The following is a 20,084-nucleotide window of genomic DNA, read 5'->3' as shown; positions in this document are numbered from 1 at the left end:
TCCAAGTTTCTGAGAGATGCTTCATTGGAACCACCACATACTGCCTGTATCTATTCAGATGTCAAGTAGAATAAGGATTCAATGTAAAGCCAACGGATTTGGCAGTTAAGAAAGTCATTGAGGGACCTCCCCGGTGGCACAGTGGTTAAGAATCCACCTGCCAATGCGGGGACCATGGGTTCGAGCCCTGGTCCAGGAAGATCCCACATGCCACGGAGCAACTAAGCCCGTGTGCCACAACTACGGAGCCTGCACTCTAGAGCCCGTGTGCCACAACTGCTGAAGCTCACGTGCCTAGAGCCTGTGCTCCCCAACAAGAGAAGCCACTGCAATGAGAAGCCTGTGCACCGCAGCAAAGAGTAGCCCCCGCTCACTGCAACTAGAGAAAGCCTGTGTGCAGCAATGAAGATCCAACGCAGCCAAAACTAAAATAAATAAATTTATTAAAAAAAATCATTGGAGGAGTTTGGTGCCAGCAGTTTGAGTAAATTTGTGGGAGTGGACCCCTGGGAGTTGACAAATGAGTAGAAGCTGAATTCCTTCATCAGATATTTATTAACTATCTAGGAATTTCTGGGCTCTGGGAACAAAACATAAGCAAATATGGACGAGGTCCCTGCCCTGATGTGGCTTATCTAAACAGGAAAGGTGACATAAAGTAATCACAACAAATACTGTCTAATGATAAAGCGTGCATTGTCGAACTATGCAGAGATGTGACAGCATTTAAGAGGTGGATCTGACCTAGTAGGGTCTCAGTAAAAGCCCGAGGCGATGACGTAGTATTGAAGATGTGAAAAATAGGGTTAAGAAGGCGAAGCAGAGTGGGGAGAGACTTGTGGAGCACAGAGCTATGGGGCGCCCAAAAGAAAGTATGTATGGCCGCAGCGCGGAGAGCCAGGAGAAGAGCGGAACCAGGCGAGCCTGGGGAAGTGAAAAGAGGAACGCTCCTGGAACCGAAGGGACCAGACTAGGTAGGTAAGGGCGGGGAGAAGCGGCTCCACTCATAAACTACAATTCCCAGGAAGCGTTCGGCGGACGGATGTGAGGTGAGGCGCGAGCCGCGACCTTTGAAGGAAAGAAGGAAGTGCTTGGGCGTCGCAGAGCGGGAGAAGCGGGCTAAGGTAGGCGAGGGCGCGGCGGGGAAGGGGCGGCGGGCCGAAGGGGCGGCGGGCCGGCGGCGGGCCGTAGTGGTGGCCGCCCTCCGGGCGCGGCGGGGCTGCGTGTCGTCATAAGGCGGCGGCCATTTTTGCGGGCAGAGACGGCCCGGGCGGGCGCTCGGGGAGCGGGGTGGGCTTGAGGCTGCGCGGCGGGCGGGCGGGCGGCCTTGGCCACCCGGTAATTGCTTCTCTTCCCGGCGTTTTGTCCGCAGAGGGAGCAGTATGTCCGCGGAAGTCCCCGAGGCAGCCTCCGCGGAGGAGCAGAAGGTGAGTGTGCCCGTGGAGCGGGCCGGGGAGCCCGCAAGGCCCGGGGCCGTCGCTGCCGGGGGCCGGGCCTGGCGGCGGCCTGGTGCCACCGCGGGCGAAGGGGCGCAGCCGGAGCCAGCCCGGCGCCGGTGCAGAGCCGGTGTGCCGCTCTTCCTCACCTGGCAAGGCCACACACTCCGGAACCGGCCGCCCGCAGGAGCTCGGGTAGTTAGCGCCGGCGTGGTGCGAGTTGGAGGTTCTCAGCGTCCTGGCTGAAACGTTCCTTTAGCGCCTGGGTGTGTCGGGGTTTCCCTTAATACTCAACTGTACACAAGAGCCCGTGACTTGGTCCTTATGCGTGGAGCCTAAGTTTTTCCGTGGGCTACACTTGGCTCATGAACCTTTATTTTTCCCTTGAAGAACTAACTGTCCAACTGCTCGTATTGTCTGCGTGTTCTTAACTCTAAAGGCGGTATCTCGTGTTGGGGCGGTGACTTAGACCTGGGTTGGAATTTCAGGTCCAGTCATTGTTAGCCGTGTAACTTTGTTCAGTTACTAAACTGTTCAAGCTTCAGTCTTCTCATCTGTAAAATAATAGTCCTTGCTGGATACAGTTGTTGTGAAGCTTAAATGTGGTGGATAACTTACCGCTTTGGCGCAGCGTGTGCTCCGAAATGTGTGCCAGTGGGATTCGCCTATGGTGCTTGACTAAAACTCGAAAGGTTGGAATTTAAATTTTTTTTTTGCCAGCTGACTTGATCACGTGTTTCGTGGAAACATGGGAACATTTTGTAAACTCACTTGTAATACCTTGCTGATGTAGGGAAATAGGCCACGGATCGGTGTGATTCAGATTATGGATATAAAGGCTTTATATTTGTCTAGGCTAGTGCTTGCTTCTAAATAACCATAATTATTTAAAGAGTCAGAGGGCATTGTCATAAATGAGATTTGGTCTAATACTTGGATTTTGTAAGGGCTTCTGCTTTAGGTTACAACCATGCTCCTAATCAGGCTGAAAATTGGATTAGTGTTTTAAACCCATTCCATGTGTTGTTTACCATGTTAACTTTCCCTGAATTGGATGGTTCTGTTATGATATTACTTGTAAAGTAACTGGAGAAAAAAGCAATAACAAATAATAGGCCAAGTCACTACCTTATTCGAGAATATTCCGATGTAAACTATGTTGGGTATTTTTCACACTTTGCTAAAAATCGAGCTTGGGGGCAAAAAAAAAAGTATATATGCTATATATCATTTGAGAATTACAGTCATAATAGTAATATTAAATATTTGTTGTAAAATGTTTATCGTGATGTTCATTATTGCTTAGGATTTAGGAGCCCAGATAAAACAGCAAACCCATGTCTGTGCTGTCTTGTCCTAAACACTAAAGTCAACCTCACTTTTGACTTCTGGCGCACAATAATGTGCTATGTAATTTTCTTTTATGAGATTTGTTAATATGTTGCCAAAGCGTGGAGTGTTGATTTCTGCATTGTAAATGCTTTCACTTGGGAGAGCCTAATATTTATGTCTCTTAACAAGTTTAAGGCTATCTTCAATGTGTTCTTTTTGTGTCTACATTAAAATTTTAATTCAGGTCTTTTGGTTTTAGGGCTGCTGTGTGAGGTTAGTAATAAAATGTCCCTTCTTGAATTAAGGTTTGGCTGTAGATGTTAAGTGCCCGTAGCATGGATACCATCCCTAAACATGAGGAAAATGTGCAGAGTCACTTCTGTGTTCCTGTGAGCCAAATCACCTGTTTCTTGTATTTGGAAGAATAGTTAGATGACCTAAAAAAATTGGATTATTGTTTTTGTACTCAATTGACCTTTGAATTAAAGCCAAAGTAGTCAACTAAAATACCTTTATAGTTTTATGGTACGTCAGCCTATTGCTTCTGAAAAACTAAGGTAAAGAGATGATGAGCCTGGCATAGAGTAAGAGCTAAGTCACTATTTATCTACCTGAGTAGTATGTGCACCCTTGTTAAGAGAAGAAAACTATAGGCCACTATTTTTTATTGCGATACTAATTAAATATTACAAACGTAAATATAAGTATAAACTCTTATCTCTCTTACACCACTCTAAATCTAAAACAAACTAAATACAGACAAAAACATTCTAAATTATTAATTCACTGTCACATGGTGTTTTGCTGAAACTGAATTTCCAGTGTATTGAGACTATGGTAGCAATTGTTAAAGTGCAGGAGCCTTTTGAGGTTGGCAAGTTAACACTCCCTTAGACCATATGATCCCTCAGTTCTCCCTTTTTTAAGAGTTAGCTGTATGGTCATTTAACTGTAGTCTTAGGTAGATCATTTACATTTTAAATTCAGCTCTGTAGTTTTCTCATTATTTGGACAAATGGAGTAGTAAATGAAAGCTCAGACACCCAAGCACCATAGGACTGCTTAAATATAAGATGACAATTCAGATGCCCTAAGATATGCTTATATTTTTCTTTAGATTATCACCGAAGTGAAAAGTAAACATTATTTTAGCAGAGACCTCGTGGATCCATCATCCACTTTGAATAATACTTAGCTGAGACAGGCATGCAGTCTGATCCTGGGGGTGAAAAGGGACATGTGGAGCCTTAAAACACATAGTTCTGTTTTCATTGTGAGCATCTTAAACTCAGGACTCTGCTTTATTTATTTTTTCTCCCATGGCACCTAGGATAGTGCCTGGCATTGTTCTGAAAATGTTGGTTGAATGAATTTTTCTCCAAACTTTTCAGTTGAAACTATTGCCAAAGCACTATGTCAATACAAATGACGATACTAGTACTGCAGTTAAAAAAAGAGAGGGATAGACCATGGTAATATAAAAAACCTTAGCTTAGACCCACTTAAGAAATCTGAATGAAAGTAGAAGGATGTTTATATGTATTTTTTCATATATATGGCTTTTAACTTTTTCTTAGAGAAGATCTTAATAGCAGGTTCTCTAGAAAACAGGTTTTCTAGAGATTTTATTACAAAATTCATCAAATTAAGTTAGTAAGGTGTCTTGGGAAAGGCTAACTCAAGTAGAGCTTTCAACTTAAATATCTTTGTCAGTTTAAAAGGTATGCTTGGTGCTTTTGTGACTGGTGGAAGAGGAAGAGAACTACTGTTTAAATTACTTCATTATGTCATCAGTAAAGAGTGGATATAAATTGCTGTCCCATTTTCCCAGTTTTTAAAAAATCGTGGTTAATATTGGCCTTTTCTGAGACTGTTTTGACAGTACTTTTGGTAACCAAAAGGCTTAAGATATATTCAGTTTGGAGCACAACCTGCTCCTCTGGTTTGTTGTGCAACCATTGATTCTTAACAATCTAGAAGTAAACCTCAGAAAAGTTTTAAAATGTCTTTCAAAAAAAAAAGGCTCTTTCATTTGTTGTATAGTAAATTGCTGAGATAGCAACGGTGTTTAGGCTTGCCTGTTGTTTGTGCAAGACTTCAATACTTAACAACTTCTATTCCTGAATTTATAGTGTCTACTAAACATGAAATATTCCAAAGATAAGCTGTTGGTGAAACTATCACGCGTTTAGAAAGTTTCTTAACTTTTAAAAAACAGTTGGAGTACATTGTATTTGTTCATTCAGTAGACTTTTATTGAACACCAATTAAATGCCGGGGACTGGGCAAGCAGCAAGGACTTAATAGAACTACAGAATTTTTCCACAGAGGTTGATAACAGTATTGATCCCTTCCTGACACTATACCAAAGGATTTGTTGGCTTTCATTAATCTTATTCATCAATCAGTGCATCAATGAACATATTGCTGAGCAGATTGAGAATTTACTTAGAGCGGTCAGATTTTTATTTGCTGATGTAGTTGTGTAACTTCCCTGCTGAAGACCAAAAAGTGGTATTAATCATTCAAACTTACTATCAATTCCATGACAGACTACAAAATAATCCTTAATTATTTGAATATATGTATGTTTATATATGTGTATATATATGCTTTTATACCTTATACTCCTCCTACTTACAGAAAGCTTAGCTAGTATATTTCAATAGAATGATTCACAAAAATGCAAGTGCCTAACGTTAATAAATATTAGGCCCTGTGCTAATTGTAGAGTATACAACGAAGATTATTTTGGGGCATATGTTATTGCCAGGAGAATACCTATCACTTAAAATATTGTTTTTAAGTTTTTGTTTTTTGTACATCATAAGCATACATCTCTGTTGCAGTATCCTGGATTTCTGCTTTCCTAGTTTGTAGCCTAGAGTAAAAGTTCCAGAATTCTAATGATGCTTTTTCCCCCCTCTTCCCAAAGCTATTATCAGCATAGAAACCACTTAGCTAAATGAAGTCACTCATATTCCAGCATCTATTTCTAAAAACTAGTAAAATTTCTGTGTAACACAAAGGCCTCTTGGAGAGTAAAGATTCAAAACCAGATTTGAATTTTTAAAAATACTTTCTTCTTGGTTAAGCATGTCATTTCCCATCTTTGTTGATCCTTTCTATTGTATCTTTCTTTTTTATTTCATTAATTTCTGCTTTTTATTTTCTCCTGTTTTCTTTGGGTTCCGTTCTTTGTCTAACTTCTCAAGTTGGATGCATAGCTCATTGAGTTTTAATTTTCTTTAATATAAGCCCTTAAGGGACACTTGTATCCCACAAATTTGGTATGTGTAGAATTTTTATTATTAGTGAGTTCCAAGTAATTTTTTTTATTCCTATGATTCCTTTTTTAACCATGAATTATTTAGTAATGTACTTTAATTTCCAAATGGCAGGGATATATACAGTTTGAAATAATTGACTTTTAACTTTCTGAATTGCAGTCATAGATTGTGGCCTGGATGGAAATGGTTAAGACTTGCTTTATGGCCTAATATTTAGTCAGTTTTTCCATTTGTCCTTGAGAAGAATATGTATTCCCTAATTGTTGGATGCAGAATTAAAATCAAGTATGTTGACTACTTTGTCTTTTTCACATACCAATATGAGGAAGGTCTGTTGAACTCTCCTATGCTGATAGGCCTATCAGTTGCTCCCTATAATTTTGTTGATTTATTTATTTTGAGGCTTTCTTATTAGAGACATAAACATTAGATCTTCTGCATTCCTAATAAAGCTTTTTGGTCTTTTTTTTTTTTTTCCATTTCTTGTCCTCCTCCCCCCCTCCCCCCCCTTGTTTTTTTCAATTGACTGATTTTCTTCTTCCATTTTACCCCCACTATTAGTTTGGAAGTTATATACTTTATTTTGTTATTAAATTGATTCCCCCTGAAATTTTATCAAGCCTCTTCAACTAAGCAAAGTGTAAAATTAATATCATAAATCTTTTTGTAAATGAGACAGAAACATAGAACACTTAAACTTTAAAAAACTGTTGTATATTTTTGTTCTGTCCTTTTTTAACCTCACATATTAAGACATTAAAATTAGGAAAGTGTGTCAATTATATTTCAATAAAGCTGGGGAAAAATAGAAAAGTGACTTGTTCAGTATACATACATACATACCAATTTCTTGTTTGCTTTTTCCTTCTTTATCTCAGACCTTTTGAGGGATGTATTTTCATTCTAGCTGGAATAAATGTTCAGAAATTCCTTTGAAGGATGTTCAGAAACATGCAATCACACCAAATTTTGTGTGCTTCTTTGCATTTTTTAACGTGACTGTAGGGATAAATTGCCTTTTTTAAAAAAAATTTCTATTGCAGCTTTTTATTTTAAATCACTGTGAAATGAAATTCTCACAACATAAGACCTCTTCAAACTCCAAAGTCAGGCATCTGGAGTAGACTCTCAGGTCACTTCTCCCTCTTAGCCCTGTGTCCACCCCAGTCACCCAAAATCCTGCCAGGACCATCCTGGTGATCTCTTTTTATTTGTAATAGTTCTAGCAAAAGTTATACAACAGTTTATTCCTTTAATTTTAATTGGCAGTTTACATATATACATACTGCTATACATATTATCTCCTTTCTTTTAAATTACACAAATACTTTCTAGGAACTATTTCAGTAAATTGCTTATTTTACCTGATTTTGTCAGTTAATGTCCTGCTCTGGAGAATAGAAATCAATTTGGGTATTTCAGACAGAAAGGGATATGATTTAGGGGGTTAGGTTACAAATTATTTGAAAGGATAGAGTAGCAGAAATGGGAAGATGATGTTTCCAGAGGTGAGGGATTGCAAAAAAACCTTTGACACTGCAAGAGTGAGCACTATTCTGAACCCAGCATCCTCTGCCCCATCTCATGTAGCTGCTACAATAGACCCTAATCATGCGCTTGATGCCCTTCTGCAGGAACACACAGGAGCTACTGCTGTCTGCACATTGTGTGGCATCACCAGGAATAAAATGGATTCTTTTTCCCATGCCTTTTAATTTGTTGTAGGTACCATTGGCAGAACCTTATAGGAATTCAGTCTGAGAAATGTGCTTTCAGGCTTATTCTAACTGTGGTGATTCAGAGGAGTGTTTAGAGAAGGGTGAGTGTGGGCTGAATGCCCATGGACACAGTCCACCACCTGACATGTTATTAATACTCCACAAGCAAACTGTACCCGTGTCAGATCATTGGTGAACATCCAGGCATTTGAACTTGCTTATCAATAAGCCCTAGAACTGTATACATTTGCAGAAGGTTTAAGAATGTTTCTGTATGATCCATTAAAAGTATTGTATGTGTCTTGATGGTACTGACTACATTTAAAAAATGTAGCTTAGGTCATATTTTCCACCCTTTTGTTGTTAAATGTAGCTGAAATCCTGAATCCAACTGCCAAGTTACACCTAGCAGGGACTTGCCATTGTGCTATGTATTTGGCCAGGAAGTCCAAGAATTGGTTTGTTTTTCTAGGACATATTACAAATTTATTGTAAATCTAAATAATATTTTCAGCTGTAGGTGCTGTTTTGCCCAAAATATTTTTCGATAGTAAACTGTTGCAATTTAATTAAACTGTTTCATTTAATTCAATATTATATGTAAATATATACATAAATGTGTTCCTTATTAAGAAAATAGGGGAGTGCCAGATAAGATGGCATATTGTGCACAACTTTTTTCCCCTCGTATATAAAATGGAGAAATCTCCAGAAACGCTGGAAATTAGGGAAAGTTGCTACCCCATACTAGAAATTTTAAGGAATCTTTCTTAGATACAGAGAACTGATAATTCAAATCAAAGAAGTAGAGTGGTCTCATTTCCCAAGCCTAAGAAAGCTGGATGGTTTTAGTGGAAATGTAGGACTCTGTTAACATCCTTTAATTTGAAGGTGCTGGGACTGAAAGGCTATAATTGGGTTGGAGTCCTTTTCAACCAGTGTCCAAATTTAACGTCAGCCAATTTAAAAAACATTTGTATAGTGGAACCCAAGAGGAGGTCCCTCCCAAGTCCACTTATAAATTAACCACTATGGATACCCTGGGGCTGTAGTAGCGAAGTGAAGCCTCTGTGGTGACCCAGCGCACTGTCTTATACTAAACTGGGAACCTTAAATTTATATTATTTCTCCAGCTTATCTGATTAATACAATGTAGTCATATCTTGTATAGGGGTTAGGTTCTAAAGTTAGTAAGGCAAAAAATCACATATAACTGAAATCACCCTTGAAAAACCCAGTGAAGTCATGATCACATTAGAGACTGCCCCGTCAATTCTCAGTAGGTCAAGTGGTAGTCACTTTTTTGTCTAGCGTTTGAACAGATGGCCGAGCTGGTTCTTCAGTTGATTGCCAGCTGAGGTAGTTGACTCCTGTTACAGGGGCCGAGTTTTTAAACACTGGAATGATAAACAGCATGTTGATACACTTACACTCTGAAAGAGACATACTCTGGGATTGAGACTCTCCTGGGAATGCAGGATTGCGTCATAAACCTCACACTTGAGCTACCCTTTTTGAATGGAATGACTGGCAGAATCACCGATACTATTTAGAGTCTCTATCTCTGGCTGCGCACACATAGTTGAGTTTTTTGTACATCGAGTGAATGATGCAGCCACTGTAAAAAGAATGAAAATCAAAATATGTAGACGCATGAAACTGCAGCATAAGAAGAGAGTAGAACACTTGAAGCAGAAGGAAGCATACACATAAAAGAAGCCCCATAGAAAGGGTATATTTGACAGCAGCAGCAGCTTTTTTCTCAAAATCCTCTAAGACTAAAAATGAGAAAAGGTAACAACACATGAGGAAGCTTTTGAAGATGGAAAAAAATATTGACAATCTATAGGGTGAATAAAGTTGATTATAAAACATGTATGAAAATACTTTTGAGGAAGATATATGCAAAAATTATATGAAGTTGTTTCTTGAGTTCCTAGATTAATAAATGATTACTTGCTGCTGTGTAAGAACAGTAGGCTTGGCATTTATGGATAACATTTCTGCTTTTTGACTATGCATAAATAACCTGGAAGAATCAAGATATGCAGAGGTGTGTAATTTTGCTGAGCTGGTGTGCAGAAGTGAGTCCATTAGCTAAAAAGTATGCCTTGCCATTGCCCAGCCTCCCCTATCAAGGCAGCTCTATTTTTCTTGATTCATTCTTTCTTCTGCACTACTTGCCATGAAGTGGTAAACACTGCTTCCCTATAAAATATTACTCTTGGGGACTTCCCCTCAGTCCAGTGGTTAAGACTCCCCGCTTCCACTGCAGGGGGCACAGGTTCCATCCCTGGTTGGGGAACTAAGATCCCACGTGCCGTGTGGCACAGCCTATATATATATATATATATAATATATATATATATATATATATAATATATATATATATGGAAGAAAGTAAGCTATATCAAGACTGGTGTTAAAAGTGAATAGGCTTCATGAAGAACCTAGGGGTAAAGCAGGAATAAAGACGCAGACCTCCTAGAGAACGGACTTGAGGTTATGGGGAGGGGGAAGGGTGAGCTGTGACAGGGCGAGAGTCATGGGCATATACACACTAACAAACGTAGTAAGGTAGATAGCTAGTGGGAAGCAGCCGCATGGCACAGGGATATTGGCTTGGTGCTTTGTGACAGCCTGGAGGGGTGGGATAGGGAGGGTGGGAGGGAGGGAGACGCAACAGGGAAGACATATGGGAACATATGTTTATGTATGACTGATTCACTTTGTTATAAAGCAGAAACTAACACACCATTGTAAAGCAATTATACCCCAATAAAGATGTTAAAAAAAAAAAAGTGAATAGGCTTAAGGTATTGATAGTCCTTGGTCAGAAAACATATTTTTGATGCATTAAAGATGGGATCTTTGGCATGAAAACTGTTTTCCATTAAATATGGGTAGAAATTAGGCAATAAAATATACAGATGTAAAGATTGACAGAGATGATGTTTCTCTCCTTTAAAAATAACAAGGTCTTCTGCATTATTCAAGGAAAATATGATGGTAAGTAAGCTGCTGTTAATTTCTATTAAAGATTCTCAGCTTTCAATTAAATATGATTTTGAATAAACAGGAGGTCAAAAAGCTCTTTTTTATTTTAACAGTATTAAGATGGTTCTCTAAATATGGGCAAAGAGCTGATGAGTTCCATAGAAGGTGACTAACTATAAATGTATTATACATGACTGGAAAGTAATGGCAAGCAAGACTTCAGAGCTGAGCTATCTTGATATTTTTATCCAGTGTGTGGGGTGTTATACATGTATCACAGCTATAATAGAGCTGTCACATGGATCATTTGAAAAACAAGACAGAGATGTTTTAAAAGCCTCTGTGCTTGATTTCTTAGTCTGTTGCTGCATTATTTGGTATTTGACAACTAAAACCAGAATCCAGATATTTAAAAGGTGGAATTATCTAAAATAACTGAATTGTAATAGACAAGTAATTTATTTAAAATTATTTCAGGAAATGGAAGACAAAGTGACTAGTCCAGAGAAAGCTGAAGAAGCAAAATTAAAAGCAAGGTATCCTCATCTGGGACAGAAGCCTGGAGGTTCAGATTTTTTAAGGAAACGATTGCAGAAAGGGGTAAGTTCTCATGTGTAAATCTTCATATGTTTTAAGTCCTGTGAACTCATTGTGCCGAAAGAGATTGTGAAATGGGTGTCTGTGTATATAGCTCTTTACCACCAGATGTGTGTGCATTGATAAGTATATATGTTGGCTATAGTTACATGTGGATTATTTTCTCAAATAAACCAAATTGCAAGGGAATATTTTTTTCAGCTTTATTGAGTTATAACTGATGTAAAATATTATGTAACTTTAAGGTGTACAGTGTGATGATTTGATACATGTACATATTGCTAAATGCTTACCATAATAAGGTTAGCTAACACATCTTTTACCTCACATAATTACCATTTTCTTCTTGTTATGGTGAGAACGTTAAAGCTTGACTCTCATAGCAACTTCCAAATATACAGTCCAATATTGTTAACTGTAGTTAACACCATGTTGTCCATTTATTAGATCCCTGGAACTTAACTTATCTTAGAATTGAAAGTTTGCACCCATTCACCAGCATCTCCCCATTTCCCCCACCACTCAGCCCCTGGCAACCACTGTTCTACTCTGTTTTCTATGAGTTTGATGATTTTAGATTCCACATATAAGTGATGTCATACACTAATTGTCTTTCTACCAAAAGAATATTTTAACATTAATTTTAGTTTAACAGATTACTTTTAAAAGTGGCAAAATATAGAATGATGTTTTTATATAGCATGAAAGAATGACATCCACAGCTTTGAAATAATAGAATGACAAAGAAGGATTATACCAAAACATAAAAATAAAATCCTTGATCCATGAAAAGTAATATGGTGGGGAAATTATTATAAAAATGTTAGTTAATATTCGTAATACATAAAATGGTTTTTCAAATACACAAGGAAAACATTAAGGTGCCCTAGATAAAGGATTTTAGCAGAGGAAATATTGTTATGAAACACAAAAAAATGTTTATCCAGGATAGAAATCAATGGAGTATGAATTAGAACAATTATTTTATTGTAGCTTTAACTATAATAAAAAGCAGCATCATTATTCAACAGCAGAGATATAGTAAATAAATTGTGATAAGTCAACAAAGTAGAACATTATGTGGTCATTTGAAAAGCAAAGACCATAATATACAGGATAAATAGAAAAAAGCAGCATTGAGAAACATGTTATGCATTCTGTGTAAAATGTATCTGTACCAAGTCTCATTTTGAAGTCATCCCATCAGATGTGGTTTTAGTATGGAATTATGTAATTTTCTTTGATTATTATTATTTGGATTTGGGATTTGACTGTTAGTGTTTAGGAAACTTTTTTTCCTTTGCTAATCTTCAGTATAACTTATGCTAACAGCCTTTCCTCCAACATTTGGGCTGTTGACTTTGTCATTTTTCTAGCTTCAACGATTTATGACTAAGTATCTTCAAGTTAGAATTTATATACATTGTATCTTGGCGTTGGTGTTATAGATGTAAATAGTTGTCAATAAGAATATGCCACTTGAATCAAGAAATTTATATAGAATTTGAGATGGGAGCTCTTGAATGATTCTGTATTTTACCAAAATGTCAGTGAATAAGCACTTTTATATTAGGGAAATGAAATGTTATATTCAACTATATAATTTCTTACTATGTTAAAAGAGTTTTTTTAAAAAAAAATGTCTGGATCACAGGGTTTTAGTTTTCCTCTGTCGTAATAGCAAACTGACAAGTTATCTTAGTATCTTTAAACAGTTTCTTGTTCATTTGAGAGGGTTGGTTAGATATCATGTATTTTAGGTCCCTTTCTGTTTTATTGTACTTGTTAATGTTATTTATTCGGATACCTATTTTTAGGCTTTTAACAATATGACGTGTGAGGGATATCAAGCAGCAGTCTGGCCCACGTTTTTTCATATTTGTGGAGTTTGTGAAGTCCCAAGAAAACTGAGGGTCCAGTTTTAAGAAACATGACCTTAAAATTAAGTATTGTCACTTTGGTGATCCATTACTGTCAATGCAATTATAAATATGGATGTAAGTGTGGCCCTTAAATTGAAGTGGGAAAAGGCTCTCATAAGAGTATCATCTAGATGGTACAGAATATGTTAATTTTTAAAATTTTCACTTATACAAAATTTAAAAATTGTTAAAGACAAGTAATATTGCCTTCTTGAACTGTATCTTTTCCAATATGAGAAACATTGATCTAGTTCATTCCTCTACCTAGAGCAGTTATAATTATTAAGCATTGAGTTTAGTTTTCCTCTCACCACACTAAATAAATTTAATTCCTTTTCCTCAAGCATAGTAGCCTAATCTACAGATAAGTGTGATCCCCTTGTGATGAACCTTTGTTTACTATAAAATAGGTAACATTAGAAACAGACTTTATTACATTGGGGAAACTCTGCCTAAAATTTGCACTATGTGTTAAAGTTCTCATTTTGTGCTTTTGACTCTAAGAAATTTGGCAGTCTACTTTCTCTTTTAGAGGCTACTAAACTTCAGAAGTAGCTCTCTAATATAATATAGTACATCAGAAGTTCTGAGGTGTTTTTTTTTCACTACACTTATTTTAAAACATGCAGAAATGAAGCTGCAGCAAGTCTTAGAAAGGCCTGGTCCAAGTTTCCTACTCTATGTATAGTGACACATGAAAAGCAATTTCTAACTTTAGACTCTGGCCTAAGGCCAGATGCTTATAAAAGAATAGTCACTGGAGGGAGGCAGCCAGTGAGACCTTTTTTTTCAGGCCATTCAGCAATCTTAAACTAAGCTGTGAGTGCCTAGCTCCTTGATTTACCACTTGAGTTACCCCTGAAGTCTCAAAGAGAATATTTATATTTCCTCCATCCTTTGTCCAAGCCCTCATCTCGTATCTGGATTCTTGTCTATGCTATAGGCAAAGGTTAGGTTCCCCTCCTTTGAGTAACCATAGCACCTCATGTATTTAAAACTGTAACAGTGGATTTACTTGACTGTTGTCCATCTTTATATCTCTCTTCATGGTTCACACAGTGCCTCGTGTAGTATTGCAGGCACTCACTAAAGGTAGGCTAAACATGATAGGTGAAAGTTATAACCCAGGCAAATTCATCTGTTTTTACCTCGGAACAGACTAACTCATGTAGGTTGTCTATATTAAGGTTGATCTTTAGCTCCACAATTTATATTTCAGTGATAAATGGTGTGGTTGTTACTGCATCCATCTCCAACTAATAAGAGCGATTGTTGTACTTAAGTGTCTTAGGTGAAAAATGGTGGTATAGGATAGGGTTGTGTATTTTAAGTGATAATTAATTTCTAATTAGTTCATTTCTTTTATTACCCTAAGCATTTATATTTTAACCTTAATTTTTATGTTAGTGAACTGCTCTAATTCAAATAAATGGTTTAAATCCTTACAGAACAGTTCATCTTAGATGACAGAGTACCAGCAACTATAAATAATAGTTTTAATAATTGTAAGCTTGATTGGAGGTGGGTAACATCCCAAATGCAAGTTGGTGGAATGTGTGTTTTTATTTTCAAAATCATTTAAACAAGAAATTCATGCTGGTTTTTCCATTAGTAAGTGAAAGGCTTGTGTCCCACTCTTTAAGTCCAGGGCTATTAGCTCCCAGATAGATTGATATGGAAGTTGATGTCAATATTGAGGGTTCCATACTGGAACTAGAATGATATATGTAAGCCTGAAGAAAGGGTTCTTGCCTGACTTCTCAGCTGTTGACTTGTGATAGAACTCACTGTAGAGTCATAACTATTTCGTGTAGTTGATGTTTTTGTTTAAAAACTTTTAGGTTTATTTTATTTTGACAGTACAGGGTCACATCTATATCTTAAACCAGTGTAATTGCATATGAAAGCTTTTTAAACTCTAGTCTGAATTTTTTTTTTTTCTTGTAGCAAAAATATTTTGATTCTGGGGATTACAACATGGCTAAAGCAAAAATGAAGAACAAGCAACTTCCTACTGCAGCTCCGGATAAGACAGACGTCACTGGTGACCACATTCCCACTCCACAGGACCTTCCTCAACGGAAACCATCTCTTGTTGCTAGCAAGCTGGCTGGCTGATTAAAAGAGCTGAACTGCATGAATCTTCTAATTCCCATTATTTCTCCTTAATATGTTACTTCTCCACTTTTTATTTCCTTTCACTCACTAAGTCGTTGGAGAGTTATGGCTTTGCAGGTAGTGGTAGTGTGTGTGTAAGGGAATATACATGTGTAGAGTTTTGATTAGTTTAACAGTGCACTGATGAAAAGAACATGTTAGAGCAATGTAAAGTAATCTACTTGAAAATAATTGTATATATTACCTAACTCCTAGTGTAGGACTGGTTCCAACAAGTAACAAGCAAGTTTTACAGTTTTAATGTTTTGGCTTTCTTTAATTCATCTTAATTATAGCTTTGTATGTTACTCTTATTTAATGTAACCTTTATTGTATTGATTTCTTCTGTATTTTCCTTTTGAATTTTGTAAAACAAGTTTAAGACCACAAGTTAGAAGAAAGGTCACATATTTCAAACATAAATAGATGGGGCTTCAAAAGATTTGTATCCTGTGCTTGAACTTGAATGGCCTTAAATCTGTCTCAGCTTTAACAATAGAATTTTACTTGGGCAATATTTGCCCATTCTGGTGTAACTTATGTGACTCTAGTTCTTAACAGCTGCTGTTGAAGAGTATTCTTATTCAGTTCTGTAGTGTTAGAATACCTTTTGTTGTTGAAGATGTGAATGAAGTGTGCATGTGCATCGACTGTTGAATTCACTTTTGTGCCATTTTTGTAAATACAGTAGTTTTGCACAACCTCTCACAACTGTCTGTATTAATTTCACATATTAAAGAGTAGATGATGTGCCAACCAGAAGCACAAGAGTTCCTACACAAAACCCTGTGTGTCATTAGAGCTTTTGCATAGTAAGAGTAGTTTACAGTCTTGGGGTTATAGAATACCAAACTGAAATCTTTGCTCAGTCTGCCATAGACTTAAGCTTTTTCATTTGTTCCTCATATCCATGACATTCAGTGGCCTTGTGCAAATATGATATGTTGCTTAGGCATATCTTTTGTCCTATGCAGAACATTTCATTTTGACTTTTATGAAAATTACAATTCATGTAATTTATATAAACTTTTTTAATGTAGAAACTTTTTACTTCCATAGTCAATTTTGGGGACACTAGAATAAAATACTTTGCCTCCTGTGGCCCCTCCCTTCTTTTTTTCTTGCTTCTTTGACTCAAATTGTGTTGGGCTGTGCCGTTCAGTCTCTTCAGAAACATAGGTGTCTATATCTTTACTCTTGAAATTTGCTCTATTGAATGCTGTATATTCTAACACAATAATGATATTTTCCTTATAATATTTCTCAGTAGTTAATTAACCACTCTTAATCCTGTATTGTTAAGAATTGACAATTGTTTAAATAAAAGGAAATTTATAATGAAACAAATATTTGAGAAGATTGGCCCAGGAACCTAGTCAGGATGAGCTGAATTTTAAGTAATATAATGAGCTAGGTGAATTAGGCTTGTGACAATTAGAGGAATTTACATGATAGGTGGAACATATTCATAATAAATACTTAGATATTTTGTTTCTATAGATGTCACTTTAATAAAATACAATACTTATGGTTTATCTAGTTAGTAAGAACTTTAATTAACAGACTTAACTGGGACAAATTTGCTGGTATTTTAGGAGCTCTTCCCATGATGCTGAGGATATGTAGCCTGAGATGACAGTATATTTTTCTTCATCTTTGACTCGTGCAGGGCCTTCCCCTCTTTTGGATCCAGGCATCTTTTCTGGATCTTGGCTCCATTTGTATACCTGCTTTCCTATGACCCCAAATCACCATAGATGGTGCCTTGAGCATAGTACCTGCACTTAAAGGCTGCCTAGCTCTCTGAGGAAAACTTGCTGATTATCTTCGTGCTTCACCCACCCCAAAAGACAGAAAACAACAAAATCGATAATGTGTTAATTGGTTATTATAAGGATTAGTTATATATAAATAGATTTCTAACAGGAGTATGTAGGTTATTCCAAAGTATATATAATCATTGTAGGATTATTTAAGAATTACAAAATAGCCCAAAGTAGAATATCTAGTGGTTTTGTTTTGTTTTGTTTTTATGACTATTTGCAAGCTATCACCATTAAATTCACACACACACATCAGAGATTAATCTCAAAGATCAGACCATGTTACTGATTATGGTAGGACTCCTGCTATGGTTTGTGACAAGTGATGTAATCTCTGCCTGAGTTTTCATTTGTAAAATACAATGCTAGTATTAACCTACCTCAAAACTTGTTGAGGATCTGTGAAATACTGAGTAAGTGCCCAAAATAAAACATTGTTGATTGTCTTTTTATTAAAAGTAAATTTCCTCATTAAACCAACCTGCCTTCTGTAAAGTCACAGTAATAGAAATCTCAGGATTTTCCATCAGAAAAGACCTGTCATTTAGGACTTGTAGGTATAATTGCTTAGCCTCCATTATTGGTGCTTGGGATAGAGGTTTTACATTTTTCTGTTTTTGTTCTGCTTCAAAGCTCAGTTAATTGAAGACATATTTGCAGGCTGTTTCACCATTGCTTGAATGAAGATTTTTGACCAAGGTGGGCTTAATCAAACATTTCTGTGGTTTCAGAATTGTGGTTTGAGAAATGGCCAGTTTTAATCATTGTCTTTCTTATTATAAATGAATGTTGGAGTAAACAAGTTGGAGATAAATACTTCATGAAAATGCTGAAGTCTGAACTCAGTTATCTGTTTTATGTCCAGTAGCTCCTATTTGATAATACAGTTCTGAGAAACATTTCATTTTTAAAGGTTACATCTGACTAAAACAATTATTGGCATGTTGGGATAGTAAGGACTGTTGGATTGTTTTGAGGAACTGAAAGGAGCATTTTTGCAGTCTATTTACAAGTTATTCAATATTCCTTTGCTGCTCACCTAAAAATAAGTGTTAACTATTCATCAAGCCCTCTACTTGTTGTTACTTCACTTGGAATTTGTTGCTGTTTTTACTTAATGTAACAAAACTATACCTCTGGATGTTTATTGATACTTTTTACTAAATCAGACATGTATTCTTTCTCAATCCAAATTAGTGAAGTTTTATCAGTGCTGAAATAAGATCTCTACTTGAATTGTGCTCTAAACTTGGTGTTTGGTGATCCAGGGGCAAGTATCCAATAGGAAGAGCATGTCTGAATGGCAACTTAAGCAGTTTCTGTGGTGGCCTTTTTACATTCCCCAACATTCAGACACATTTCTTCCATTTTTCATTTTCCTTTTTCACCTCATTTTACTTCACTTCTCCCCCCTCTCATCCCTGCTTATTTCTTAAGCCGCCTGATGGCATCTGTTAAATGGTATTTAGGACTGATGAATGATCAATCCTTTAATACCCTTCTCAATATAACACAATTAAGGACCCATTTAAAATTTTCTAAAACACTGTCCTCATCTGGATAATGACAAGTTTGAGCCACCGTCCCAACTGCAATTCAGCATGCACTGCTAGTCTTCCCCCATATCTCTTCTCCCCCTGACATCACACCACACCTTGTAAAATTGGGATCAAAGAAGTCTCATTCTGGGATTGTTAATCTAAGGATAAAAACACTGATTTTAATACTGTTTTACTAGTTTCTGCCTTTTAAAGCATGTAGGCCTATAGGTTTTATTCTGGAAATCACTGATGGTCACGACAGCCATTAATTATGTTTGTATTTTGTTATTTATCAACTAAACAGCATTTGAAAGAAAAATCTAATTTCTTTAATATACCCTCAGATCTGTTACTGCATCTTTTATTTGTGATGCAGTAGGACACTTGCCTGTATTAAAAGGGCCAAGAGTAAATGCCTTTTTTGTTGAACATGTCTATAGAGTTGGCAGTTAATGCTGAAATTTGTTAAATAGCCCTTCCAAAATTATACTTGTGAAATACACAAAAATAAATTGATCTACTTAATTTCTATTGATTCGATTTGCAGTTTTTGTCTCATTTAAGTGTTATATTGTTTTTCAGTGTATTTTCTGAAGTTGATCCCTTTAGATTTCAGCTACTACAATATGCAGAAAGAATTTGACTATTGTAGTCTTAAATTTTGTTTTAATTTACATAGTGTTTGTTTATGAGGTCTTAGCAGCCTAACTTATATTTGTAAAGGCTTTGTAATTTAGGTTACATGAAATGCTTGCAGATTGTGAGTCTTTTCCATCTCAGGTATAAAACACTCTAGTACAATACTGTCAGAAATAGAAAGATGGATGAGACATTCTGAGAAATTTTATATACATACAGTTGACCCTTGAACAATATGGGGGGTTAGGGGTGCCAACCCTGGGCGCAGTTGAAATTTTGTGTATAACTTACAGTCTGCCCCCCTTATCTGTGGTTCTGCATCCACAGATTCGGCCAGTCACAGATCGTGTAATATTGTAGTGTGTATTTAGTGAAAAATTCCACCTCTAAGTGGTCCAGCACAATTCAAACCCGTGTTGTTTAAGGGTCAACTGTATGTGTGTGTGTGCATTTAGATAGATGGATAGATAATGCAAGGTGGAAGTATTACATTCCTTAAGAGAAATAGGAATAATAAAGTTCCAGGAAGTCTAGAGGAATGCATTATTAAATTTAGGGGATAAATGGGATGAGTGGTAAATTAGGGAAATTTTAGAGGTAGTTTTGAGAGATGGGTTGCTGTAGGCATTGGT

The 20,084-nt window shown here is 36.8% G+C and overlaps 1 protein-coding gene across 1 annotated transcript; it reads left to right on the top strand.

Moving 5' to 3' along the window:
- Positions 1-1,091: 1,091 nt before the first annotated feature.
- ARPP19 (cAMP regulated phosphoprotein 19) lies at positions 1,092-19,330 on the top strand. Its single transcript, XM_082845860.1, has 4 exons — positions 1,092-1,124; positions 1,373-1,427; positions 11,251-11,373; positions 15,240-19,330. The coding sequence occupies exons 2-4, from the start codon at positions 1,383-1,385 to the stop codon at positions 15,408-15,410; spliced, it is 339 nt and encodes a 112-aa protein (XP_082701986.1). The 5' UTR covers positions 1,092-1,124; positions 1,373-1,382; the 3' UTR covers positions 15,411-19,330.
- Positions 19,331-20,084: the final 754 nt, after the last annotated feature.

This window comes from Leucopleurus acutus (genome assembly GCF_964270905.1).
Source record: "Leucopleurus acutus genome assembly, chromosome: 1".
NCBI classification, from domain to species: Eukaryota; Metazoa; Chordata; class Mammalia; order Artiodactyla; family Delphinidae; genus Leucopleurus; species Leucopleurus acutus.
The sequence above is the reverse complement of the archived record's forward strand: the minus strand, read 5'-3'. Positions and strand labels throughout refer to the sequence as shown.

Bases quoted from the DNA above. Each gene is read 5' to 3' on its own strand.
- ARPP19 (XM_082845860.1), top strand. From the start codon at position 1,383: ATGTCCGCGGAAGTCCCCGAGGCAGCCTCCGCGGAGGAGCAGAAG. The intron at 1,428-11,250 runs GTGAGTGTGCCC...AAATTATTTCAG, and splicing joins CCTCCGCGGAGGAGCAGAAG to GAAATGGAAGACAAAGTGAC. The intron at 11,374-15,239 runs GTAAGTTCTCAT...TTTTTCTTGTAG, and splicing joins GGAAACGATTGCAGAAAGGG to CAAAAATATTTTGATTCTGG.